Below are 27,356 nucleotides of genomic sequence, written 5' to 3' on the forward strand. Positions count from 1 at the left end.
CCATGAGGGCACCTGGGACTATGCCCTACTCCCTTGGCCTGGTACATCGTCCCTTCCTTGCCTGGTCTGTAAATGTCCTGAAGAAGCTTCTGCAGATTTCAATTTGGGAACACAGAGGAATGATAAGCACCTGCTTCATAACATCACCTATTGTGCTTCTGACAGGACCTCTTCCCTTTCTGTCTCCTGTACTAAACTGAGTATATACCCTGCTGGCCTCAGCCTGGTTCTCTCCAAATGCACAAACAGAATAATCACAAAATCTCACTAGTGAAACTATTGTTCCCACAGTACTGAACCACAGTTCCCAAACTGTGCATCAGCGCACCTTAGGGTGCCACAGCAAAGTCACAGGAGCACAGTAGGATATTATAAATTTAGAGTTACTAAGCATCTGTTGGCTACCGAGAGAACTACTAGCTCAAGGTGGTTCAGAGTTTTATCATTAGATTGCACTACATTCCTTTGATTATGTCATCTTTGAGAAGCTGGGTTTTTAGCGGTTGCTGTGATATAAAGCAAATGAAAGTCAATGTGGAACAGGAAATGAGGGTGGTGGGGTCCAATCTGATTACAAAGTCTGACAAGTTTTACAGCACCCGACAAGCACACAGATTCCATTAGTTATTGTACTTATTCAAGAGTGAAATAAAAATAGTTTCTTCTAACATATGTATTAATTTTTTAAATGACTAACCTGGTAGGACATAAATTCTTCTTAAGTGATCCAGGCTTAACTAACACATTGAAATGTTAGGTATTTCTTTTGGCTTAGGGGGTCCATGAAAAAACTACTGAGACACTAATGGTTCAGTGAGCTGAGAAAGTTTGGGAACCTCTGGTCTAAGAAATCCTCTAATCCAGGGCCCATCAAGAAACTGCAGGTTGTGAAATCAACTTAGTGGGTTATAGTCAGCATTTTTTTCTCCTTAATAGAATGGTAAACAGAACACATTGCATGTAGCAAGCGTACTATTGTGTAAAACTTATGTTCAGTATATACATACAAATTAGCGTGGGTATCTTGGGTCACAGTGTAAAATGTGTATTTCTTGTTTGGGTTGTGATTTTAAAAGTTTGAAAAACCGCTAAGACTTCAACCTCCTTATTTTACAGATGAGAAAACAGCCCAGAGAGTGAAAGCTGATTATTATTGCAAATCACAGCCACCAGTGCCGGGCTCTGCACTTGGCCCTGCTAGGCTGGTGACCCTCCAAGGCAGGCCTTATTCTACCCAGTAGAGGTGTGGTTACTCAAAGTCACAGAGCTACAGAGGTGAGATACTCTCACTTTGATCCCAAGACACATTTGCACCCCACAAATGCCACCAGCCACACCTAGAACAAAATGGTTTTAATCAATTGCGTCACCCTCACTCTCCTGGGAGCGGAGCAACAAAAAGGCTCGGCTCCTGCCCCCAGAGGACAGTAAGGCTTATGTGTCTCTCCACACGGCAGGGCCCAGGCTGGGCAGGCAGGAGGCAGGGACAGAGGAAATGGCGGGTGGCTCGAACACAGGAAAGCAAAGGGGCCCCTGCTAGTCCTTGGGCCCCAGGGCCCAGCCCCAGTACTCCCGCTCTCCCCTCCCGGCTGGAGAAAGGTCGTGGAGAAGAGACAGGGGAGCAAGTCCCAGCAGCAGGAGAAGCAGCAGCAGCTGTTTCCTTCACCAATAAATACACTTCATTACCAAGCTAGACGAGAGGGGTGGGAAGAGGGACGGGTGGAGAGGAAGGGGGAGAGGCTGCCACCTGTGTTGCTGGGATTAAAGCAATGACGAGATGGTGCCAGACCCCCACCACTATCCTCACCACCCCCCACTCCCACCCCTCATCTTCTCAAAACTGTGAAAAAGCTTTTAACATGGCCCTGCTGTCTACAGGGCTTTTCTGAAGCCTGACTGAGAGGAGGCACCTGGCAGAGTCAGGGCGGAGGGAGGGAGCGAGGGAGGGAGGCTGCTTCTCCCCAGAGGCTGCAGCTGGAGGGCTGGAGCCAAGTGAGCTCTGCGGGGAATGAGGAGGGAGAGGGGAGGAAGGATGAACCAACTACCAGGAGCAGCTCCTGAGCTGAGAGCCAAGGGGGCAAAGAGGGAGGTCTGGTGAGTGGTGGGGTGACCGCTGCATCCAGTGTAAAGCTCAGGCTGCTGAGGAGGGCGGGGGCTGAGTTAGGGACTTCCCCATCCGAGTGGCTCAGGAGCCCCACCCCCTCCCCCCAGAGCAGCAGGGGACAGAGAAAAGCCATCACTTCTTTGGTCTTTGTGGCGGCTCAGCATGTGGGATGGGAGGGAGGGCACAGAGGGCCTGGAAGGCTCCTAGCAGGGAGGTGCCATCTCAGCAAGAGGAGGCCTGGCTGGGAGCTCTGGCAGAAAGGTCACAGTGAGGCTGAAGAGCGCCGAAGGAAGAGTGGCCCTCCAGAGTGCAGAAGGGCTGGCACAGATGGGTGGGGAATGGTGTGCCCCACACTGCCAGGGCCCTTGGGAAAGGCTGAGCCCCCAGGGGTGGCCAGTGAGGGCAGGCGCAGGACCCAGAGCCAGTGCCTGGGAGGAGGGCAGGGACGCTGTACTGCAAGGAAGCAGTGGCTTGACCTTGCCCCTCCAGGGCTCCCATCCTTACTTCTGTTTCCACCCTGACAGAGTGGCTCTGCAAAGAAGGGGGCACCCTATGCTTTTTCAGAACCTTCCCTGAAGACCAGGAGGGAGCTAGCCTTGCCCACCAGAAGCAAGAATGGTAACAGGTCAAGGCTAGCCCTTATGGACTGGGAATTCCACTCCCCTTTCTGCTGCCAACTGAAGGGTAGGGCAGTCCTTGAAGACAGCTCAGCCCTTGCCTCCCCACCTGAGGCAGGCCAGAGCCCTCCAGGGACATGGAAGTGCAAGGTGGTGGGGGGCATACGGAGGGGCTTCTCCTCCTGCTCTTCTGCTCAGGGCTGGGGCCAGTCAAGGGGCAATTGCCCAAAAGTCCAAAAGCCAGCAAGTTGTAGCAATCCCCACCCCCAATGCCAAACTAACAAACAAAACAGGGAAAATGAAAAAATGGGGGGAAGGGGAAGACAAACCAAAACAGAACCCCCCGACCTCCTGCCCGGGGCGGAGGACCCAACCAGTAGGAGGGGCTGGGGACCAGGGTGAGGAGGGCCTAGCTGGGCCGGCACTGCACCTGGCCCTCGGAGCTGTCCTCGTCGTCAGACGCCCCAGCGCCCGCACTGCTCAGGCCTGTGATCCGATAGCCCATGTTGAGCAGCATCACCTCCAGCGGGTCGGCATTCATGCGCCGCTGGTTGGCCTGGGAAGCGCCCTCCATGTCCTCCACAACTCGGCCTGTGAGGTCTTCACTCTGTGGGGGGGAGGCACACATACTACTGGGATATATGTGCAGGGGAAACACACACACAGACTGAGCTATACGTATGGAGAGGGCATGTACATACCAGGAGATGTATATGGGTATATCCATGTGTGTCCATGCGTAGAGGGGAACGCATCCTGGGATATGTATGGGACACACACACACGTGCGTACACACACACACACAACCAGGCTGTATGTGAGGGAGATGACACACCACACAGGGTTGTACATATTGGGGTTGGGGGGCACGTGGTAATATACACTTGGAGGAGACACTACACACTGGGATATAAACTGGGGGGAATACACATAGGGTATACACTGGAGACCCCACGCTGGAAAATGATGAGGACATACCACATCAAGACATACACAGGGAGCACACCACGTAGGGTTATATATATGGGGGCGGCATACGTGGACGTAAGTGAGGGAGGATTCACACCAGGATATGCTGGGCACACATACTATATACCTGAGGGGGGGGCACAGATACAACTCCCCCCACCCACTCTTTGTTGCCACTCCCAACGAGGATTCCTTTATCCTCCTTTTCCTCTCCCCCCAGGGGAGGGTCCTGTAGGGTTTCTCTCTTTAAAATTCATAGAAAATTAGACACACCTCTTGACTTCTGTTTTGCCAGCTGGGAAGGGGGAGGAGGTGGGGCAGAGGGCAGGGGAACCAGCCCACCTGCCTACCCACACTGACTACCACACCGTCCTAAGTGTCCCTGTGGGCCGGACACACCACAGGCATCACTTCTTTAATCCTCAAAGCAACCTTCTGAGGTGGTGCTGTCATTCCCATTCCAATGTACAGATGGTAAAAAACCTGGATCAGAGATGGTTGAGTCCCTCAGGCAGTAAGTGAAGGGACCAGGACTCAAACTTAGGCCCATCAGACTCTAAAACCTACATACTTCTCGTGTGACTGAGGGACAGGCCTCTGCACAGCTTCTGGGGGACACAAGGCAGTGGTATATGAGGGGCAGGGTACCTAGGGAGCCTCTGAGGTACCGTTCTCATGAGGTGGTGTTGGAGCTGACCTGGTTCCCTCCCTGCCCTCCCGCACCCAGTCCTTGGTTGCTGTTTCCCATATGTGAGTCTCACCTTTGCCAGCTGGCTCAAGGATATGCCTCTGGAAGGCAGGAGACAACTCTTGCCCCTGGAATTGCCCACTTCATCTGGAGCTTTCAGAGCTTGCTAGCTCCCACCCTGATGCAGCCTGGGGCCCTGGGGTGAGAGCTCACTCATCCGAGCAGCTCCTAGCCTCTGTATGACTCACTGCCCTTCCCAACCCGCATGGGCTCAGCTGGAGGCCGCGCATAGGGTCCATCCCTACCTTCCTCCCTGTCTGGCATCTGCCACCTTGCCACACCCTCACCTCTGGCCGGGGGTTCCACAGCCGCACAACGGGGTCGATGCCGCTGGTGGCCAAGAAGCAGTAGCTGGGGTGCGGCTGCAGGCAGTTGACGATGGACTCGTCCCCCTGGAGCACGCGGACCAGGTTGGTGGTCTCCTTTTCCCAGATGAAGAAGGAGCCATCATCAGAGCCACTGACGATGTATTGAGCGTTGCTGGCGGGGGGGCAAAGGGCAGGGAGGTCAGGTGGGGTACTGCCCTGTGGCCTCAAGCAGAGGCTGCATGGCTTAGGGAAAGGGAGAGCACGGAAGTCTGGAGCCACTCAGCCCCCTGAACTCTGGGGTCTTTACCTGACTCGGAACTCCCATGCACATGGTAATCCTCTCCACACTGCAGAGCGGTGTCACTGTTCAACTGTTCTCTTAAACTCAGGGTCAGGGACTGCCTAGGTCCCTCCTACTTACTCTCCCCCGAAGTACATTATAAGCACCCTGGGTGCAGGACCAGATCGTGCATCTCTTAGGTCTCTGGGAACACTCCTGCCTAAGCCTTCCCTCAGTAGTCCTAGCCTTCCTGGATCCAGACCCTAAAATCCTACAGCACATCTGCCCCTGACACACCATTGACATTTAGAAGGGATCTTGATGGAGATTCTTAATTCACATTCATGTATCCCACCTACCCAAAGAAAGTACATCATCTACAAAGGAGGGTTGGGGGTGATGGTGTCTGAGACATGGGCTAGGTCCCTCAGTACCGGCGGCACAGTTCTAGGCAAAAAAGATTGCCAAGACTGACAGCCTATGAGGGTGCTTGCCCAAGGCTCCAAGCATCCAGATAAAGAAACCAAGCTCTGGCACATGGGGACACAGGGAGCAGGAGGTGTGGGTAAGGAAGAGTCCAGGTGCTGCGCTGGATGCTTTCTGGATTACCTCATTAGTCCTTGTTATGGCCCCTTGAGTGGGGAGGGCTGCTTTCACTTTATAGGTGAAGAAACTGAGACGCACAGAGATGAAGCCATTTGCCCAAGGGTACAAAGGCAGAACTGGGATGTGAGACTTTTCTGAAAGCATTGTGTCCCCATGCCCCGCCCCCCCCAACCCCAACCTCCTGCTGCCAGCTGGGCTGTGCCCTCCTCCTTTTCAGGGCCTCAGACCTGCCAAAGAAATTGGCCTCCTTGATGTCCGTGGTGGTATTGCAGTGGCCACAGTAGCGGAACTGATAGTCGTAGCTTCGCTCCCGCAGCACCATCTCGTCCTCTGAGATGGAGTCCTTGCGGCTCGTGCTGCGGAGGCGGACGGGGCCGCTGCCACCACCACCAGCTCCCTTCTTCTCCTCTGAGGGCACAGAACAAGGAAAGGTGAGAGTCCTGTCCCTCTCTTGCCTCCCCCATTTTTTCCCCACCCTTGACCCTGTTTTCCGTCCAAGCGGTAAGCAATGTAGGGCTACCCGTCTCTACCTCTTCCCTGGAAAACTGGGAACAACTATGAGAAAGAAGCATCTTTGGATCCTGCCCTTGAGGGTGTTCAAGAGGAGACCTCTGATGCCAGGAGGGCCTTGGCTTAGGTCCCTGAATAACGTCTGGAAGCCCCAAGGATGCACAGACCCAAGGTCTGTTTCTGTGGATGTGAGAAGCAGGGAGGGGAGGGTAAAGCACTGCCAAGAGAGCCTTGAGGGGGTGATTTTTCTAAATAGATCCATAGGTCTGAAGGCAGTAAGGTCAAGCCCTCCCTCTCTAGAAGACAAGTTATCATGGATCCAAATGAGGTACTAATCGGTTAAGTGCCTTGGGTAAAATCATACCTGTCTTCTTAGTGCCTTGTTCCTGCCTGCTTCAGGGCCTTGGCACGTGCTGGTCCCTCTGCCAGGAACTCTTTACCTCCCACAGCTACACTCTGCATCTAGTTAACTCTTCCTCCGCATCCTCAAGATCTCAGCCTGAATGTCTCTTCCTCAAGAACCCCAGACTGCCATCAAGCCCTCCCCACCACACCTGCACCCTAGCAGGGCCGCAGGGCATTCTTTGTTTCTCCTTCATCGCTTGGTTCCTTCACTAGGCTATCGACTCATGAATACAGAAATTCCTTCTGACTTGTTCCCAGGTATATTCCCATGACCCAGCACAGTGCCCGGCACTATTCAGACTAATGAATCAACCCGTGGTTAGTAAACTGCAAAGGAGACAGGGAGGATCCACGGCTGCCCTCAGTGAGCTCCCCTCTCATGTCTGTAGACCACACAACTACCTAGTTTGCTCTCCAGTGCTACCCAGGTGAGCTGGGCAGGGCCTCGAATGCTCTCTGCAAGTAAGGCAGCAGGTTCGGAGAGGCTGTGCTTTGCCCAAGGTCACACGGTTTCACATGGCAGAGCTGAGATTGGAACTGAGGCTCCACACCTGTGCCCACGGCATTTCTACTGCCCTGTGCTGCTGTTTCTTTTGCACCCATGCAAACTGGAGCAAATGCACCCCAGCCAACTACCCCGAACTCAGATCCCAATGGAATGGCCAAGGCCCTGTCTGTGAGCAGAAGAGAATGACCTGCGAGGCACACTGGGCTCAGCTGACTCCTATCCTGAGTCCCAGGGGGAAAACACCAGGTGCCTTAAACATGGTATTGCTAATCCTTGTCTCAAAGAGACCAAGTGACTGTCTCAAAGTCATGTGGCTTCTCAATCAGTATGTGAGCCTAGGCCTCTCCTATCTCAGAACTATGTCCTCTCCAGAATGTCATTGTAGCACCTCAAATAGATAGAGTGACAGCAACCCCTCCTCAGTGCCGACTCACCACCATCATTTTTGGAGAAGAGGGCGGCTGTGATGTCGCGTCCCAGTGCATCACAAGCGCTGCTATGGGCCTGCTCCGGGAACTTCCCTTTGAAATCATCCAGGCACTCCAGGGCCTCAGCCACGTACTTGAGCTCAAAGAGGCATCGGGCCAGGCGGAAGTGCGCCTTCAGGTGGCACGGGTTTAGGGAGATGGCCTTGAGGCAGTCCCTCAGGGCATCGTAGTGGTCACCATCCCTGGGAAGGCAGGGGAATGTGGCTTGGAGGTGGGGCCACATGGCAAGCAGGGAGTCCCCATTCCGTCTCCTGCGCTTCCTGTGGCCACCCCAGCCCACCTTTGAGAGATCTCAGGGCAAGGGTACTTGGGGATGAAGAGAATCCTGGCTCAGCCCAGGCCTTGCTCCCCAGGAGACAGACTAGGTTAAGGAGGCAAGCCAGGAGCCCCGAGGTCTTGGCAGGGTAGGTAGAGAGTGGGAGGTGGGTGGGAGGCAAAAACCAGTGTCCGGCTGCCCTCTGCTGGACACAGAGTGCAACTGCGCACCCGCTCACCTCAGGCACCCGCAGCTCTGCAGCAGAAGGCCTGGCATCTTGCCCGCCTCAGGCTCCCCAAGCTCTCCTTCTCCCTTCCTCTATCCACCTCCTCAAATCCCCCCGGCTGGCCTTCAAAGCCATGTCCAAGGCGGGGGGCCCTCAAGGACAGTTCCGTGGTCCGGGGAAGCCAGAAGTGCCAGGCTGGGGACTCAGGGTCTGACCAGCAGGCAGCAAGCCCTCAGCCAGACCCCCCTCTGTCCTGGCTGACTGATCCACAGCAGCTGTGGCCTCTACCTCCCAGGGCTGGAGGATGGGGCCTGACAGTCTGGCAGAGTCAGTTCTCTGGAAGCTGATGGCGGGGGGCGGGCATGCACCAGGAGCTCCAAATCACCCACACGGACTTCTCCAAACTCCCAAAGGATGGATATGGGGAAGTGGGAATGGTTTTGGGGGGGGTGGGGAGGGGCCAAAGAAAAAGCCCCTCCTTCTCCCACCCTGTGCCGGAATATAAAATACACCTTCCGCCAGCTCCACAGACCAGTTCCCACCTCTTATCTGGAGAGCCAGGTGGGTCACAGGAGCCACTTCTCCGTTGGGAGCTGCGGGGGTTTCTTTGTTTTTTGTTTTCCTGCTGGGTTGAGGGGGGCCTAGGACCCAACTGTGCTAAGCAGCACTTCCTGGAGCTGACGGTCCCGCCACCAAGGCACAGCTCCCAGCTCCCCTGCACGGGGCCAGAGCAGGCCCAACATGGGCGCTATCCTCCCGACCCTCCTTCTCCTACAGCACTCAGAGGAAGCACCCGGTCCTTGGAGCGGCCATGCTCAGACCAGGAGCAAGCAGCTCAGCCAGGGTGGGGGCGGGCAGGAGACAGAGTGCTTCGATGGCACGGCCTGAGTCAGAACGGGTGGCTGGGACGAAGGAGCAGGCGCTGTTTGGAAACCCAATTGCTGCCTGCAAGGTGCCCCTCAGAGCTCCTGGAGAGAGCCAGACCAGAGAGCAGCCAGGGGCCAGAGGGTGGCCGCTCCCACTGCATCCAGGAGCAGATGGCAGCCCTGGGGAGACTGGCCCGGGACAGAATGTGACATTCTAGGGGTCACTGGCAGGCATGTGGGGCTGGGGAGAGAGCAGGCTGGCCCCAGGGCTCACCCATCCAGACTCACTGCCAGATCAATCTCCCTGAAAGGACAGCCCTCAGCACAGCCCTCTCCTGCTCAAAACTCTTCAGTAGCTGCCCATTGTCCACTGAATCAAGGCCAAAACGCCACCGCTCTGCATTCCAAGTCCTTCCCAGGCTGGCCCCAGGCTACCTCACAGACTCATCTCCTGCCAGTCCCTGCCCGAACCCTCGGCTCCAGCCAAATGGATTTGTTGTTCTGCAAACAAGCTCTTCAGTCAGCCCCCCACCCCCACGCCTTTGTTCACACCATTTCATCTCCCTGGGAATGTCCTTCCCCCACAGTCCGCTCCTCCTTGCATCTCCCGTCTAAGCCTGCTGACACTGAAAGCCCATTCAGACATCACATCTTCCTGGTGCTTCCCTGATCCCCAGTTAAAGTGACCTAACTTTTCTTGATGCCCACAGCACTTCACCTGATCATTCAAAGACTTACTGCTTCCTGCCTCTTTGGTGATGAAGCATGTCCACATCTTTATCCCCTGTCCAGAGACTGGGCACTCTGGAGCACAAGAACTCAGAGTGACATAACTTTGTGTCCCTAGTTCCTAGTGCATAGTAGGAATTCAGAGAACATGTTGAGGGTACCCATGGATTGGGAAATCATCAGTCTCTCTTAGCAAGAATGCAGGAATGAGACAGCTCTTAGCCTAGAGCCTGGTTGAACACCACTGCATTCTACCCACCTGCTGGGAAAGAGGGGCAACACACCTCAGGATGGCCCCAAAGCTGTCATCTCCTGGGGTTGGCTGCCATCTGAGCCCTTGGCGAGCTCCTGATGCCTGAGCTAAGGCCCGTGGGGGCAGCATCGTTCCGAACCCCCATCCACCATCCTGCTGACTTGGGTGGGTTTCTTAAGCTTCCCCCTCTGGCCTGCCTAGTTGCAGCCAGACGATGGCACACCAGCTGGCCTGTCTGTCTGGGCAGAGCCGAGGGATGCCAGACGGAGCAGAAATGGCTGTGGGCCCAGCTTTATCCATCTCCCATCCTGGCCCTGGCTGGGGGATGGGGTCTGCCTGCCTGCTTGCCTGCTGGTGCTGCAGGCAGAGGGGCCAGGGGCCCTGATGGTCTCCAAAGATAAAGGGTTCTTCAGGATATGGACCTACTCCCTTACCACCAGCCACTACAACTCAGCAAGACCCACAGACAGCTTCGGATGTCTAGGATCTTGTTTGTGTTTGGTCCGAACGGTCCAAGAGCATAGGAAAGCAAGCCCCAAGGTCAAGGAGCTGCAGAATCATTTCAAACAGATACCAACTGAATTCACCAAATGCCTCATTTCCATCTAGCAAGATTCTACTGCTCCTTCAAAGGCCAATTCAAGGCGCAATTCTCCAAGAGTGGGGATTAACCATTCTCCCAATTCCTACTTCCAGTGGTCACAGCACTTTCTAACAAAGCACCATGTTGAAGCTACTTGTGAACATGTTCCACTTAACTGTGAGCTTTCTTGGTGTTTGAGGCTTCCTGACTAATAAGTCAGGCACTTGCCCACCACTAACCTGGAGGTGGAGAGGAGAAACCTGGGCCTAAGAAGCCCTAAGAGGCAGCAGGATGTCACTGCTACCTTCCATGGATGCCTCAGCAGCTTGTTTCCATCAGGCCCACTCACCACTTGCGCTTCATGTAGGCAGCAGCTCGGTTCCCATAGAGCATGGCGTTGTGAGGGGCCCTCTGCACGGCCTTGCTGTAAAGTTGAATGGCCTGGGTCCACTGCTGGCAGGCAAAAGCCTCATTTGCTTGCTGTTTCACACGCTCCAGGTATGGGGGCAGCTCTACTTGGGGGCTGTGCGGGAAGCAGAGCCAAGTCAGGCCAACCAAGGAAGGCCAGAGAAGCCTCTCAGGAAGTCTGTAGCCCTGCCTGAAGGCCACTCAGGTTTTCCTGGTCCCTGGGATCTGCACTGTCACCTAAAAGAGGGTACCACTCCTATCCTTGGCCTGGGTTATTGTGATAGGTAATGGTCACAATTCCAGATGCTCTGAGCCAGTGGGGAAAAAAAAAAAAACAGGGAGAAATGAAGCTGTCCTGGACAGGTTTAAGGGAATTCTTAATCAAACTCCTGGGCATGAAAGTAGCTGACACCTACAGCCTCCATGCTGAGCCGAACCTCGTTACCACCCAAGTGCCTCCCATGGATCTCTCTATAGGTAAATTACGTTTCTCTCAAGGGCTAGAGGATCTGGGCACCTCTGTATCCAAAGCCCAGCACAGGGCCTGGCAGTGAACAGAGGCTAGAAGATGCTATGAATGGAGAAAATATAATGGGGGAGGCCCGTCTGTGTGCGACCGCTTTATAGGAGGGAGCCCAGTGCTAAGAGGAGCTAGTCCCTGGGTCCTGACGCCAGCTACTGGTATCAAGGGACCAGAGCTTCAGATTGAGCATGACTGGAGTCCTACCAGGAAGAAGTGGCACTGGAACCACTAGCCACAGTCCAGAAGCCTCTTTGCCCCAGTCCCCTGACTCTGGGGTGTATGCCTGGGGGGCGGTCAGGAGGAAGGTTTACAGGACGTGCCCTCCCTCCAGTCCAGTGGGGTGTAACTGGGGCTGGGAAGGTTGGGAAAGTCAGGATGGCCTCACCTGACATGCCCCCTACTCTCTGGCAGCCGGAAGCCGTTGCTGTGAAGGTGCAGGCCATTGGACACACCGTTGGACACACCATTGGTGGACATCTTGCCATTCTGAACTTCTGAGAGGGGGTGGGCAGAAAGGAACAGCAACAACTTAGGAGGAGGTCCTCATTTCTCCTCAGCAGCCCTCCAGCTTCCACCACAGGGTCTGATGGTTCCATTGTGGGGCTAGCCCTCCAGGGTAGGTCTATTCCCAGAAAGCAGGCAAGGACATAAAGAAAAGCCTGTGCGCCCTCTGCTGGCTGAAGAGGGACATAACTTCAACTTGGCATTAGCTGGGGGTGGGGATGGGAGTGGGGGGTGAGGAGGTGCCTCAATCAACTGTAGGCCCCAGGAAGAAATCAATGAGGAGACTGGGCTGGGACGAGAAGGGAAAGACAATTACTTCAGGCCCTCAAGAGCCAAGCCACGGAAAGAACCTGCTTTTTCGGAGGGAAGTGAAAAGGGCTGTGACGCAAACCCCTTTGACAGACCTCTCTGACCTAATATTACCTTCCTTCTTACTGTACAGTGTTATTTCAGAGAATCTACTCCTTTTGCAGGATCACAGCCAGCACAAGGTAAGTGGCAGGCTTCTCAGCAGAGGCAGTATACACTCATGCTCCCCAGCAGAGATGCCCTAAAGGATACCCGAAGGGAGAACTTACCCCCTGAGGAGTGGCATTTTCTAGGCAAGAGGAAGGTGTACGGCCGCTGCTTGTAAGTCAGGTCAAACAAATAGACCTAGAGTGCAGGGGTCAAGAAAAGAATGGACACTGTGAGGCAAGAATGTGGCTGGGCTGTGAGCGAGGCCTGGGTGGCTCTCAGGAGCACAGCTGAGTGTTGAGCAGGGAACCATCAAGTGAGGGAGAAGGGGTGTTTCTATGCAGCAAACCTCAGGCAGGAAAATCTCGCCAGTTCCTTGCCCTTAGGGTGGATGGCTTGAAATACTGTCCTTACTTCGAATCACATGTTTATGAGGTCGACAAGGTTCTCAGAGGTCTCATGTTATAGATGGGAAAACTGAAGCCTCAGAGCAGAGAAGCAATTTGCCCAAAGTAACACTGCTAGTTACTTCCCTCAGTAAATATTAGCTACTATTACTTACCATTTATTGAATTCTTACTTTGCTCCAGGACCTAAGTGTTTTATATGGCTTTTTTTCATTTCATCCTAGAAACCCCCCCACGAAAAGGTACTATTATCATCACCCCCTGAACAGATGAAGAAATGTAGGCTTAGACTTTAATTAATTTATCCAGGGCCATAAAAGCAGCAGGTGGCAGAGTCAGGACCCAAAACCGAGTCTGTCTGGCTCCGAACCATTCTGCTAGACTGTCTCGCCACTCATCTTTATGCTACCTTTAAGCCAGGTGACGGCTAAGCAATCTGAAGCCAGAGCCCTCTTCTGAACTCAAGGGCTCACCTAGTCTCCATCCCATTTCTCTTGTGTCACACCTTGACTTTAAATGTCATCAACGGTTTCACTTGCCATGTCACTCCCATCAGCCTAGGATGGATCATATTTCACATTTGTTTCCCTCGTGTTTATGATAATGCTACCCCCAGAGTAAGTACTCAGTGACTTTGTAGAGTAAATGAATTTATGCAAGGCTTACTAAATATCCTGACTGAGAGATTGTAAACAGAAGGGTTAGCAACCTGCCGTTATCAAAGAACACTTCCCAAAGCTGGCCCTAAACTGCAGCCTGGCTGCATGCTCTGAGCCCCAGGATTTCCTCCTAGGAAAATAGCAGATGAGGAAACCAAGGTTCAGGAAAATGAAGAGAGTTGTTCAAAGTCACAGTACACAGCTAGTAAACAAAAGGCCAGCATCTGAAGACAAGTCTGTCAGTTCTAAACCTTACACTCAAGGCCAGGGCACCTCTCTAGGAATTCCAAAGATGCCATGGCACTTCCACATTTCACAGTAACGTCATTTACAATGAGGCTTCTTGTCTGCCTCATCACAGGGGTTGTGGGGTACACAGCCCTGGCTGATGGATATGAGGGTGGGAGGGGGAAGGGCAGAGCCACGTTGGGCAGCCGTCCATACCTGCTCTCCTCCCATGTTGACCAGCAGCTCTGTGCCATTGGGGCTGAAGGTCACATAGGTGGCAACCAGCACTCTCAGACGGTTGTTGTAGTCGGGCAGCTTCACTGGCAGGTGACCTGCAGGGAACAGACCTGTTACCCTAGTGTGAGGCTTCCAATCCCTCCCAAAAGGGGCAGGGAGTTGTGAGAAGTCAACCATATCAATGATGATAGCCATCATCTTCATCAGAAAAGCAACTACAAGTGTTGAGCCCTTACTGTATGAACTGGGCCAACTGTGTTATATGCTTTATCTCATTGAGTCATTACAACCCCATTTTACAGAAAAGAAATTTAAGACTCCTCAAGGGTAAGTAATTTACCAGAGGTTATATGATAGCTGGTCACTGACAGTCAGCATCAAAGCCCAGGTCTGCCTGATTCTAAACCCCTTGCTCTTGGTCACCATGCCATGCTGCCTCCTTGCACTGCCCCAGAGACAACACCCTGCCAAGAGTTTAGGGCCAGAGTTGGGCTGAGCCCTACCTGCTACGTAATACTGGGCTGCACCATCCGGAAGGGGCTTCTGCCGGTCACAGAAGGTGTGCACACCTGCTGAAGGGCTCTGCTTCATGCTCTTTCTGGTGGGAAGGCAAACCATATAGATTATAATGCCTAACACTACTCCTGGCTAGACCATACCACACTTCCTGGAGAAAAACCCAAGTGTATACCCCTGGAGAGATACAGGAGGAGGTACCTTTCTTATCTCAGCACCCCCAAAGGTCCACCAACTAGACAGCTGTGGACACATACATTACAGTGCTCTATAAGTAGGTCCTGCTTACTTGTCTTGGTTCATGGCCACCCTTTTACTCCCATTTTACAGATGAGGAAGCTAAAAGCTCAAGGTCCACCCTAAGTCATGCAGTTTGTGAAGAGCAATAGTGGTCACCCAAATCCACAAATGAAAGTAATGCAGGCCAGAAGTTTCTGCACTTGTCCCAGGAGTCCACTGAAAACCCAAGCTGGCGGAGCCGCTCAGGTCTGGGACTTCTGTGGAGATTCTGAGTATATTCTACTTTTGTTTAAAAAAAAAAAAGAATAAAGTAGATTTATATGTACAAATAAATTACATGTATAAAATTATAACTGTACATACACTCATAGTGAAAGAACACGCAGAAAATACTATATACAGTGATTTCTTTCAGGTAATGAAGTATGGATAATTTCTTTAATACACTTTTCACATTTTCCAAAATAAGCATGGATTAAATTTTTTAAAAAAGAATCACAAAATTAAAAAAACCCACCTCAGCGCTTCCCTGGTGGCACAGTGGTTAAGAATCTGCCTGCCAATGCAGGGGACACGGGTTGGAGCCCTGGTCCGGGAAGATCCCACATGCTGCAAAGCAACTAAGCCCGTGCGCCACAACTACTGAGCCTGTGCTCTAGAGCCCGTGAGCCACAACTACTGAGCCCATGTGCCACAATTACTGAAGCCCGCGCGCCTAGAGCCTGTGCTCCGCAACAAGAGAAGCCACCGCAATTAGCCCGCGCACCGCAACAAAGAGTAGCCCCCACTCGTCGCAACTAGAGAAAGCCCGCACGCAGCAACGAAGACCCAATGCAGCCACAAATAAATAAATGAAATAGATACAACATTAAAGAAATAAAAAATGTAAAAAAAAAAGCAAAAAAAACCCACCTCAAAAAGAAGAGGGCATGGCAATGAGGGAAAGGGGCAGCAGGTTCCAGGTTCCCTTGCCCATGGGAGGCCGCGCTATTCATACCTGTGGTTATGGATCATGCGAATGTCATAGAGCCTCACAAAGGGCCCACTGGCCCCCACTGCCAGGCAGTTGTTGTCCTGGGGGTTGACGGTGAGGCACTTGGCCTCCACCAGCTGGCCACAGTACTCTGTCAGGTCAATCAGCACCTCCGAGTGTTTGCTGTTCTCCCGAAGGTCATACTGGCTGTGAGAGAGGACACAGTTAGGGATTGGGGGTTGTGTCCGTGGGTGGAAGGCAGGGGAGAAGCCAAGGCCCAAATGCAAAGGAATTGGGAGGGGCTTTGAACCTGTTTGTAAATAATAAGAATGTCAAAAACTACTCCCATTTCTTGAGTGCCCAGTGTGCCAGGCACCTATAGTAGGCTTCACACACATTCTGTTTTATTCTAACATAATTATTTAAGGTAGATACTACTAAACCCTTTTTTTTAACAGATATCAATATTATTGCTACTAAGTACTATTACTACTGACTACTAACACTTAGTGAGAAATTGCTTTGTGTCCAGTATTGTTCCCAAGTGCTATACATGTACTCTCTAAATAAATTCTCACACCATCCCTAGGTACCACTAGAAGTTCAAGGAAGCTAAATAACTTGCCTGGACGACACTGCAGTAAGTGCAGCGCTGAGACAGTGCAGAGCTGGAAAGACTGCATTTTAACTGCTCTGCTCTGCTCCTTGATTAAGAATAATTCTATTCTTAATCTAGTTTCTTGCAGGAGACAAAAGAAGTATAGAGGTGACAGAAAAGAAAATCTGGAGATCATCTAAGAGCTACCTAGAAACACCAACTGCCAGGACAAGCCCAAGTCCCATCTGGGTGGTAAAGGTCATGCCAAAACATCCACCCAGCGTCAGCACACTCCTACTGGGGAACTGCTTTGATGCTGGGACACAGGCACATCCAGAGAATGGCGAGGGCATCATTCATGTGCTCACCCACCTCTGCCTAAACATCTCCAATAATTTCTTCATTGTTCACTTATCTTTCTAAGCCATCCTCACCCGATTGCTCTTCCTAAAATATTGTTTTTGTTGCATCACTTTCTTGCTCAAAAAATTGCAGAGATTCCTCAATACTTTTAGCTTGAGTTTACTCTTCTTTTACTTCTATCAAACTACTCAGTCTGGTTTTCAAGACATGATTTCACATACCTCTCCAAACTTGCTCCTCAGTTTTCTAAGTGTGGGTCAGTTACAGCCTCAGAACTGTGTCCTGTATGTGGCACGTTTACCCATGCCTTCACAAACTCTGCTCAAGCTGGGGAGTCCACTCTGCTTTTCCTTGCCCATCCAAATCCTGTCTATTCTGGAAGGCCAGCTTGTGTTCACCTTCTGCTAGGACTCCTCCCCTGACTGCGCCTGCCCCTAAGTGCTTAGGCTCCTGCCCCATGCCCTAGGTGCTTAGCCTCTACCTGCTGCCCTGGCACAGTCTAGTCAGTCAGGGTCAACCAGTGCACCAGACAGTTGGACCCACCACCGACCAAGTGCATTCTGTCTGCTAAGTACTATGCTAAAGTTTTACGGGCACTATCTCAATTTTAATGCTCAGGCCAACAAAAGAGATATTATGATAATTCCCATTTTATAGATGAGGAAACTGAGGTCTGGGGGGTGAAGTGATTTGCCCCAGACACTGAGTGACAGAGGGAGGACTTGACTTGATCTGTCTGAGTTCTAGTTCATGCATGACTTAGATACCCCTCCTCCTCTCTAACAGGGAAGAGGGCACAAAGTCTCATAGTATCTCAAGGAAGGCAATTAAAGCAGATTGCGGAGATAAGGAAAATGTTCTAAGGTTATATCTGAAGAAAGGAGTTAAAGAAAGGCAATGAGACCATTTTAAGAAGAAGGGAAGTAGAGGCAAAGGTGTGACGATATAGGCCAGTGAAAAGGGGGAGAGTCCACTTAACCATTTCTGGCTGGCTATCCCCCTCCCAGGAATATGCCCATTGAGCGACTGTTCAAGGGAAGTGTATCAAGTGCGTCTATGTGCCAGGTATTGTGCTGGGCTCTAGGGACACAACCGAGGACAAGAAAGACGTGGACAAGATGGACAAGACAGACAAAATGCTGGGGGAGTTTACGACTCAGTGAGGGACACAGACAAACAAGTAAACCATCAAGCAAATAAAATAAAAGAACTATAGAGGGTGATGAGAGTTATAGAGGATACAATTAGGGCACGGAGACAAAGAACAATGGTGGGGTGTCTATTTTAGATAGGATGGTCAGAGAAGGTGCTTCTCGGGAGGTGACTCTTAAGCTGTCTCCTTAGGGTAAGAAAGAGTTGAGAAAGAGCTGGGACTGAGAAAACCAGTTAGAGGGAACAGCAAGTATGAAAGCCCAGAGGGGGCAGACTGTGCATCTGAGATGGTGAGAAAGCCAGTGGAGACGGTAAGAAAGCTCAGGAGAGGGTAAGAAGTGGGGAAGGTGAAGAATAGGGTAAGTAAATCAGTGGAGTTTGTTCACTGATAACTGTGTTGGGCAGACAAATGAGGCTGGAACTCTGTTGGAGGGAAGGAGCCAGGCCTGTGGAAGGAAGCAGTAGGGCAGATAGAAAGGGGGAACCAACATGGAGTGGGAGCCAGGGAGGCACAGGCCCCACTCCCTGCCTCAGGCCCTCACCGGATAAGCCCATCCTCAGCAGCGCTCCAGAATGTGTTGGGCCACATAGGCGCCGTGGCGATGCGTTTCACCCGGTTTGTGTGGTCTCCAAACATGTGGATCGTCTCCTTTACTGTCAGGTCGTGGACATGCACCTTGGAGTCAGCTGCCCCTGTGATCAAGATGCGGTCCCCAGCGTGAGGCAGGAACTGCTTGGGAGAGATTGAAGAAGAGGTTGGCAGGTGGTGGGGCTAGGCCACGGAAGGAGACTAGCCTGGATGTTAGCACCTTTTTTTCCCTCTCCATATCAGATAAGAAAACGAGCCCATCCAAGAAAACTTTGGATCTCGAGCATCAGCCTGTAGGCCTAAAGGTCAAAATCAGGATGTGCACCTTTATTTTGCCAGAGTGGTCCTGACCTATGCCAACCTGGACTACCTAAGGAACCCTCTTCCTCTGATTCTTCCCCAGGTAAGAGCTGAATGGATGATAATCATAGCTGTTACCATTTACTAAGCATTTACCATGTGCTAGACATCGAGCAGGTAATTTATCTTATTAATACTTACAATAACCCCAATAAAAATTGAGGTTCGGCACTAGCATTCAGTAGGACTGTCAATTCAAACTCAAGTTTGTCTGACTCCTATATGCCTCATGATGGCTATTGAATAACCTGGGGATTAAGTAATAAATTAGTCTTGAAATGAAAAGGACTTTTAGTGTTATAAGGGAGTGGGTGTTTTAAATTGGTTCAAATATTTCTGGAGAACAATCTGGCAATAGGTAAGAAACATAAAAACTATTTCTATCTTTTGACCTAAAACTTCCACTTCTGAGAAATAATTCTAAAAGAAAAAAGGGACCTGTGCAGAAATGCTCCAAGTAGCACTCCTTAAAATGGCAAGTGCTGGAAATGGCTCAAAAGTCAGAACTTGGGGAAGGGCTGAGCATCACGAGAATACATCTTTATGTGGCCATTATTCAAAAGGACAACCCCATCATTCTGATGAAGTTGAGAACAAAATATTCCAGATCACATACGGCAAGGTCAAAATAGCCACAAACATAACTTTGATTAATAATAATTTTTAAAATGTATACAGTTCTATCACCTAGTGTTGAGGAAGAAAAATATTCGGGTCTGGTGTTAGTTGAGTTCTCCTCTTTCTTAAGTTTGAAAGATTGAATTATCTTTTTTTCTTAGTTGAAAAGTTTCTCCCAACCCACAACAAGGCTGAATGTGCTGGGATCTGGGAGGGTGGGGGAGAGGGTGTTGACATTTTCCTGCATTTAAGTAGCTAAAGTCCCATTTGACTCTAACAATTCACTCTTTCCACATGCACTTCTCTAATAGCTCACCAGGATAAGGGCTAGATGAAACAGATGGAATTTGATCGTTTTTAGGGACAACTAGTAGTCTTTAATCCTGGCTGGAGACAACATATACCCCACGCGCAACAGAAATAAACAGGAGAACCCTTGGGAAGAGCTTGTGGCCACTGCCATACTCGTTCCACACTATAGATGCCACCAGGGGGAGCCCGTGGGTTAAATAAATAGATCTGTGGTGTTTTATTACCAGAAGAGAGAGGAACCCTTTTCTATACCTTTTTATAACAGAAGAGGAGGCTGAGAGTCTGTGAATATAAGTGCCTTGCCCAGGGTCTTACTATTAAGGAGTATCAAGGTCATTGTCCAATTCTGGTCTCTGAACTCAACATTTTGTGTTCTATGATACCAGACTGATAGCTTAGGTCCCTTTCCCAGATCTGACCCCACAGATTTAAACTGGACCTAACACTTTTCAGGGGAGGAAAGCAGTCTCTGTCCATCATGCAAGAGGTGAATCAGCATTGTTCTGTCTCTCAAATCACAGAAATTCATCTAGGATTGGTCCCTGGAACAGGAGATGAGAATCAGAGCTTAGGAAAGAAGCTCTGATTAGTGAAATAAGTTGGTTTTGAGCTCTTGAATCTATCTTCTTCTTCAGGTATCTTGCAATTCATCTTGATATTAATTAGGAAAATATTTCTTAGATTAGGGAGGCTTTCCAAAGGACAGCCTCACTCTCACATACATCCATTACAGAATTTCAGAGCTGGAAAGTCCTTAAAGGTCATTTCCTTCAGCCTTCAACCTAGCAGATGGAAGTTCCCAATGAGGAATACCTCAGTGCTAGGACATTTACTACGTCCTCAGAAGGCCCATTTTACCTTTTTCAAATATCTCTAAGCATTAGACAATTCTTTCCTTCATCAGGCCTACATTTGCTTCTGAAAACTTAACAGTCACTTTTCCTAGGTCTGTTCTCTGGGACCGAGAGGCACAAGTTTCATGTCACTTCCACATAACAGGTCTTCAGAGGTCTGAAGTCTTTTAAGTCCGCTGCCTCTTCTCAGCTCAACTCCCCTCCACCAACAATCAGCAGACTCATTTCCTATGAAAAGTAGAACAGCTAAAATCACCTGTGACAGGTGCTTTTTAAATCGATCATCTCATTGAACTGTAACATCAGCGCTGTGGATTGCTACTTCCTTATTTAGTTAAATTATTTATTTACTCATTTATCCATGAATGTGGGGGATTTTCCTTAGCTACTTCCTTTTTACAGATGGGTAAACAGGCCCAGAGGGGTCAGGTGATTTTCCCAGTTCACACAGCTTCCAAGGAGCAGATAAGGGAGTCAAACGCAGGTCTGCCTGCTACTGAAGTTCATGCTCAGAACCATACCTCCCATCATCACCACTCACGTATAAGTACAAATTCATTTGGAGCTGGCTTCTTGGCTCTAAGAGAAGAAGCAGAGCATGGAAAAGAGACGGAATTTCAGGAATCACCAGCAGATGCTCAGATCACAAAGATGTCTGTGACCCCAGGGTATACATGGGACACACACATGCAAACACAACCATGTGCACAGCCCAGTCACACCATTCACTTGCTTTGTGGCTTATCCTGCTCACCTTGACAGAAAAGATATTTGCAGTGTGTCCCGTGTGCATGGAAAGCAGCTTCTTATGGTGCAGCGGGTCCCACACAATCGTGTGCTGGTCATCAGAACCAGAGGCCAGCAAGCTGCAAGTAGAGAGAAGGAACAGTTCTGACCTCTCCTCAAGTTCCTGGGCCCCCCTTCCTCTATCCCATGTTTCCCAGTTGATAAGGACTTAGGCTACACAGAACCTGAAGAACAGGAGATGTCACAGAATATAAGGTTATCTTGTAAACAGTGATTGATTCTCTTCTATTTTGTCCTGAGAATTTCTCATCATTCCTTAAATGCAATAGCTTATCAAAAAAACAGGGTTTGGAAGGTCATTCAACTTTCCATCTATCTGGGATTCATTGTTTAACTGTGTATTGATAATGATGAACTAAACTTAAGCACATAGCAGAGAGCAGCAGCCTCCTCTCTTGGGTCCACTCTTTTCCTTAGATCTACAGAGAGGAAGGAAAGTCCCCTTCTCCCAACCTCCCCATACCATTCTCCAGCACCCCCTAGGTGTCAGAGCTCATACTTACTCTCCTTTCTCATTCCACTCCAGACAGTTGACACATCCTGAGTGACCCTGGGGGAGCAAATGGAGAGGGACAAGAAGAGAGCCAATTAGAGGTTCTCCTGGATAACTCGACATCAAGAAGTGGAAGTGAACAGGTAAAATAGCCTTTCCGTCATCAGTGTTTTCCAGGCGTATGTGAGTGACCAGGATTGAATTACACTGCCTGGCATTTTACAATATATAAAGTACCTTCATATTCATGATCTCACTTGATACTGAACCCCTCTGAGCCATAAAGGGCAGATTTCATTGATCCTATTCTGCAGAAAAGTAAACTGAAGTTCGGATAATAGTAGTAGAAGTTATATCCAAACAAATTTCTGCTCCTACCACTAGAGGGGACATGTCAACAGTCCCTTCAAGGGACACCCCCTCAGCCACAGAAAATCTGGCAGAGGAGCAACTGACTGAAAGGCAGCCGATTAGCTAGAAGGCTGATCTTCCTTTCACTTGGCACATATTTAATTCATCGAGCACTTACTGCATGCCAGGTACTGTTCAGATGCTGGGGGCAGAGCAGTATACAAAATAAATCTTGTATTTAGATCTTCTGCAGCTTACTTCCAAGTAGGTGGAGCCTGGTATAGTGAGGTAAATTAAGCTTGGGGATTTGAACTGAGAGACACGGAGAAGTGAGGCAGTTAATGACAGATGCTGAAGTTGGAAGCATGTGCAGAGAGAAGTCATGGCAAAGCTAGAATTAAGAGGAAACAGAATCCATGGAAAGCAGAAGGTATGAAGTGGCAGAAACGAGTCTTACATGGGAGAAGGAGAGAACAAGTCACTTCCATTCCTACACTCTGTTCTTTCTTTCCCTCAGCCTCCCTCATTCTTAATGGCACCTTGATTTTCATTTCATTATCTGCCCAGCCCAAATCAGATCATGTGTAAGTTCACTGTCCTTGCCACAGTGATAGGTTCAGGAACTTAGATCTAAGCCAAATTGGACATGGCATGCACTTGGACACAGGGAGTGGCTCAGAAATGAGCCTGTGACCCCAATCGGATGCAAGGGGACCAGTTGCTGGGAGTGTGTGGAAAAGGAGTTTTCTCATTTTCAGGAGAGAGTCTATGAAAGAGATGTCTTTCTTTCTCTGGATGCTGGGTGTCCTAATGTGACTCCTGGACTTGTGACCACGAGGGTAGCCAGCCTGAGAGTGAAATAAACAGAGAGAGGAAAGCCCAGCCAAGGGAATCACAGAAAAATGGAGTCAAAGTGACCAGAGTAACCAACCCTGATGCCTACCCTACTCCTGGGCTTCCAGTCAGGAGCCAGTCTGCTCATTATTGTTTAAGGTCACTTGAGTTGGGCTGTTACCTGTGGCCCAGAGCATCCTGATTAACTCATTCTTTTTTATCGGCACTTCCCTCAAGATGCCTTTCCCACCCTGTAAATCTGGGAAGGAGGCACATCCTTCCTGTGGGCTCCTACTGTCACACTGTATTATGGCTCTGTGTTGACACGGTTATTTTGCTTCACCACACTGAGCTGCAGGGAAGTGGCCTCTGTGTACTGTGTTCACTGTATCCCCTAGGCCAGGTACAGTGCCTGGCACATATCTGCTGCATAATGAAAAAGTGAGTCCAGGGGGACTAGTGGGAAGAATCAAGAGACATGAACAAATCTAATTCCCTGACTCTCTAGGCAGAAGAGGCTTTTCCTCTGCCTTCTCCTTCCTTCTTACCCGTTGTCCCATAAAGATTCTCATTTGAGTTGATCCTCATTTCTTTCTGGGTTCTGCACTTAAATACATTATTGACACATTCACTCTGTTCAAACTTGCCAGACCACTTACTGACCTGAGGCCTCTCAATTTCCCACAGCACTTGGTGGAAACCCCACACATGACTCTGGTCACTCTGGATCAGAATCATTTCTGTCCTCACCCCTCTGATTTTCCTACCAGGCTTTAAATTACTTGTGCCCAGGGCTCACATCTTCAGCTTGCAACTTCCCGGAGTACCGAGGGCCTCAAACGAGCGCCACTTACTGAGGGTTTACAAAGAGCGAGGCACAGTACCTTGCACTTGTGGTAGGCAGAACAACGGCCCCCTTACAAACGTCCATGTCCTGATCCTCTGGAACCCATGAATATGTTATGGTAGGTGGCAAAAGGGGCTTTGCAGATGGGATTAAGGTTAAAATCCTTGAGGTGGGGAGATCAGCCTAGATTATCCAGGTGAGCACAATATAATCACACGAGTCCTTAAAATCAGTGAACCTTGGGACTTCCCTGGCAGCCCAGTGGTTAAGACTTCGCCTTCCAATGCAGGGGGTGCAGGTTCAATCATTGGTCAGGGAGCTAAGATCCCACATACCTCGGGCCAAAAAACCAAAACATAAAACAGAAGCAATATTGTAACAAATTCAATAAAGACTTTAAAAATGGTCCACATCAAAAAAAAAAAAAAATCAGTGAACCTTTCCTGGCTGCAGAGAGTAGAGAGATGTAGGTGTGAAAGGGACTTGACCTGCTATTGCCAGTTCTGAAGACGGAAGAAGGGGGTCACGAGTGAAGAAATACAGCAATCTCTAGAAAGCGGGAATTGCAAGAAAACGGATTCTACTCTACAGCCTCCAGAAGGAGCATAGCCCTGTCAAGACTTTAGCCTGGTGAGACCCGTGTCAGACTTCTGATCTACAGAACTGTAAGATAATAAATTTGTGTTGTTTTAAGCCACTAAGTTTGTGGTAATTTGTTGTGGCAGCAATAGGAAACTAATACAGCATTCTACATCCATTATCTTGTTTAAGAAACAGGTATCGATTCACAGAAAGATAGACAAGATGAAAAGGCAGAGGGCTATGTACCAGATGAAGGAACAAGATAAAACCCCAGAAAAACAACTAAATGAAGTGGAGATAGGCAACCTTCCAGAAAAAGAATTCAGAATAATGATAGTGAAGATGATCCAGGACCTCGGAAAAAGAATGGAGGCAAAGATTGAGAAGATGCAAGAAATGTTTAACAAAGATATAGAAGAATTAAAGAACAAACAGAGATGAACAATACAATAACTGAAATGAAAAATACACTAGAAGGAATCAACAGCAGAATAACTGAGGCAGAAGAACGGATAAGTGACCTGGAAGACAGAATAGTGGAATTCACTGCTGCGGAACAGAATAAAGAAAAAAGAATGAAAAGAAATGAAGACAGCCTAAGAGACCTCTGGGACAACACTAAATGCAACAACATTCGCATTTATAGGGGTCCCAGAAGGAGAAGAGAGAGAGAAAGGACCCGAGAATATATTGGAAGAGATTATAGTCAAAAACTTCCCTAACATGGGAAAGGAAATAGCCACCCAAGTCCAGGGAGCGCAGAGAGTCCCAGGCAGGATAAACCCAAGGAGAAACACGCCGAGACACATAGTAATCAAACTGGCAAAAATTAAAGACAAAGAAAAATTATTGAAAGCAGCAAGGGAAAAACAACTCCCATAAGGAGTTCCCAAGGGAACTCCCGTAAGGTTAACAGCTGATTTCTCAACAGAAACTCTACAAGCCAGAAGGGAGTGGCATGATATACTTAAAGAGATGAAAGGGAAGAACCTACAACCAAGATTACTCTACCCAGCAAGGATCTCATTCAGATTCGATGGAGAAATCAAAAGCTTTACAGACAAGCAAAAGTTAAGAGAATTCAGCACCACCAAACCAGGTCTACAACAAATGCTAAAGGAACTTCTCGAAGTGGGAAACACAAGAGAAGAAAAGGACCTACAAAAACAAACCCAAAACAATTAAGAAAATGATAATAGGAACATAGATATTGATAATTACCTTAAACGTGAATGGATTAAATGCTCCAACCAAAAGACACAGGCTTGCTGAATGGATACAAAAATAAGACCCATATATGTGCTGTCTACAAGAGACCCACTTTAGACCTAGGGACACATACAGACTGAAAGTGAGGGGATGGAAAAAGATATTCCATGCAAATGGAAATCAAAAGAAAGCTGCAGTAGCAATACTCATATCAGATAAAATAGACTTTAAAATAAAGAATGTTACAAGAGACAAGGAAGGACACTACATAATGATCAAGGGGTCAATCCAAGAAGAAGATATAACAATTATAAATATATATGCACCCAACATAGGAGCACCTCAATACATAAAGCAACTGCTAACAGCTATAAAAGAGGAAATTGACAGTAACACAATAATAGTGGGGGACTTTAACACCTCACTTACGCCAACAGACAGACCATCCAAACAGAAAATTAATATGGAAACACAAGCTTTAAATGACACAATAGACCAGATAGACTTATTTGATATTTATAGGACATTCCATCCCAAAACAGCAGATTATACTTTCTTCTCAAGTGCGCACGGAACATCCTCCAGGAGAGATCACATCTTGAGTCACAAATCAAGCCTCAGTAAATTTAAAAAAATTGAAATCATATCAAGCATCTTTTCTGACCACAATGCTATGAGATTAGAAATCAATTACACGGAAAAAAAACGTAAAAAACACAAACACATGGAGGCTAAACAATATATTACTAAATAACCAAGAGATCACTGAAGAAATCAAAGAGGAAATCAGAAAATACCTGGAGACAAATGACAATGAAAACACGACAATCCAAAACCTATGGGATGTGGCAAAAACAGTTCTAAGAGGGAAGTTTATAGCTATACAAGCCTACCTCAAGAAACAAGAAAAATCTCAAATAAACAATGTAACCTTACACCTAAAGGAACTAGAGAAAGAAGAACAAACAAAACCCAAAGTTAGCAGAAGGAAAGAAATCATAAAGATCAGAGCAGAAATAAATGAAATAGAAACAAAGAAAACAATAGCAAAGATCAATAAAATTAAAAGCTGGTTCTTTGAGAAGATAAACAAAATTGATAAGCCATTAGCCAGACTCATCAAGAAAAAGAGGGAGAGGACTCAAATCATAAAATTAGAAATGAAAAAGGAGAAGTTACAACAGACACCGCAGAAATACAAAGCATCCTAAGAGACTACTACAAGCAACTCTATGCCAATAAAATGGACAACCTGGAAGAAATGGACAAATTCTTAGAAAGGTATAACCTTCCAAGACTGAACCAGGAAGAAATAGAAAATATGAACAGACCAATCACAAGTAATGAAATTGAAACTGTGATTAAAAATCTTCCAACAAACAAAAGTCCAGGACCAGATGGCTTCACAGGTGAATTGTATCAAACATTTAGAGAAGAGCTACAACCCATCCTTCTCAAGCTCTTCCAAAAAATTGCAGAGGAAGGAACACTCCCAAACTCATTCTATGAGGCCACCATCACCCTGATACCAAAACCAGACAAAGATACTACAAAAAAAGAAAATTACAGACCAATATCACTGATGAATATATATGCAAAAATCCTCAACAAAATACTAGCAAACAGAATCCAACAACACATTAAAAGGATCGTACACCAGATCAAGTGGGATTTATCCCAGGGATGCAAGGATTCTTCAATATATGCAAATCAATCAATGTGATACACCATATTTACAAATTGAAGAATAAAAACCATATGATCATCTCAATAGATGCAG

The 27,356-nt window shown here is 48.7% G+C and overlaps 1 protein-coding gene across 6 annotated transcripts in view; it reads right to left on the reverse strand.

The window, feature by feature from the left end:
- The window catches only part of WDTC1 (WD and tetratricopeptide repeats 1), a 73,376-nt gene that overhangs the window by 3,155 nt on the left and 42,865 nt on the right, over window positions 1-27,356 (reverse strand). For 4 of the 6 annotated variants that reach the window (XM_082347862.1, XM_082347865.1, XM_082347863.1 and 1 more), the window contains 13 exons: window positions 21,764-21,810; window positions 21,208-21,319; window positions 18,263-18,453; window positions 15,632-15,814; window positions 14,382-14,476; window positions 13,858-13,973; window positions 12,470-12,545; window positions 11,773-11,881; window positions 10,806-10,979; window positions 7,490-7,725; window positions 5,860-6,040; window positions 4,726-4,918; window positions 1,339-3,328 (listed from right to left, as the gene is read on the reverse strand). In XM_082347862.1, the coding sequence (XP_082203988.1) occupies window positions 3,131-3,328; window positions 4,726-4,918; window positions 5,860-6,040; window positions 7,490-7,725; window positions 10,806-10,979; window positions 11,773-11,881; window positions 12,470-12,545; window positions 13,858-13,973; window positions 14,382-14,476; window positions 15,632-15,814; window positions 18,263-18,453; window positions 21,208-21,319; window positions 21,764-21,810 (1,911 nt within the window). In that variant the 3' untranslated portion in view covers window positions 1,339-3,130. Of the gene's footprint in view, window positions 1-1,338; window positions 3,329-4,725; window positions 4,919-5,859; window positions 6,041-7,489; window positions 7,726-10,805; window positions 10,980-11,772; window positions 11,882-12,469; window positions 12,546-13,857; window positions 13,974-14,381; window positions 14,477-15,631; window positions 15,815-18,262; window positions 18,454-21,207; window positions 21,320-21,763; window positions 21,811-27,356 lie in introns of those variants that run through there. The other 2 variants (XM_082347861.1, XM_082347860.1) reach the window with 2 other exon arrangements.

This window comes from Balaenoptera borealis (assembly GCF_965194805.1).
Source record: "Balaenoptera borealis genome assembly, chromosome: 1".
NCBI classification, from domain to species: Eukaryota; Metazoa; Chordata; class Mammalia; order Artiodactyla; family Balaenopteridae; genus Balaenoptera; species Balaenoptera borealis.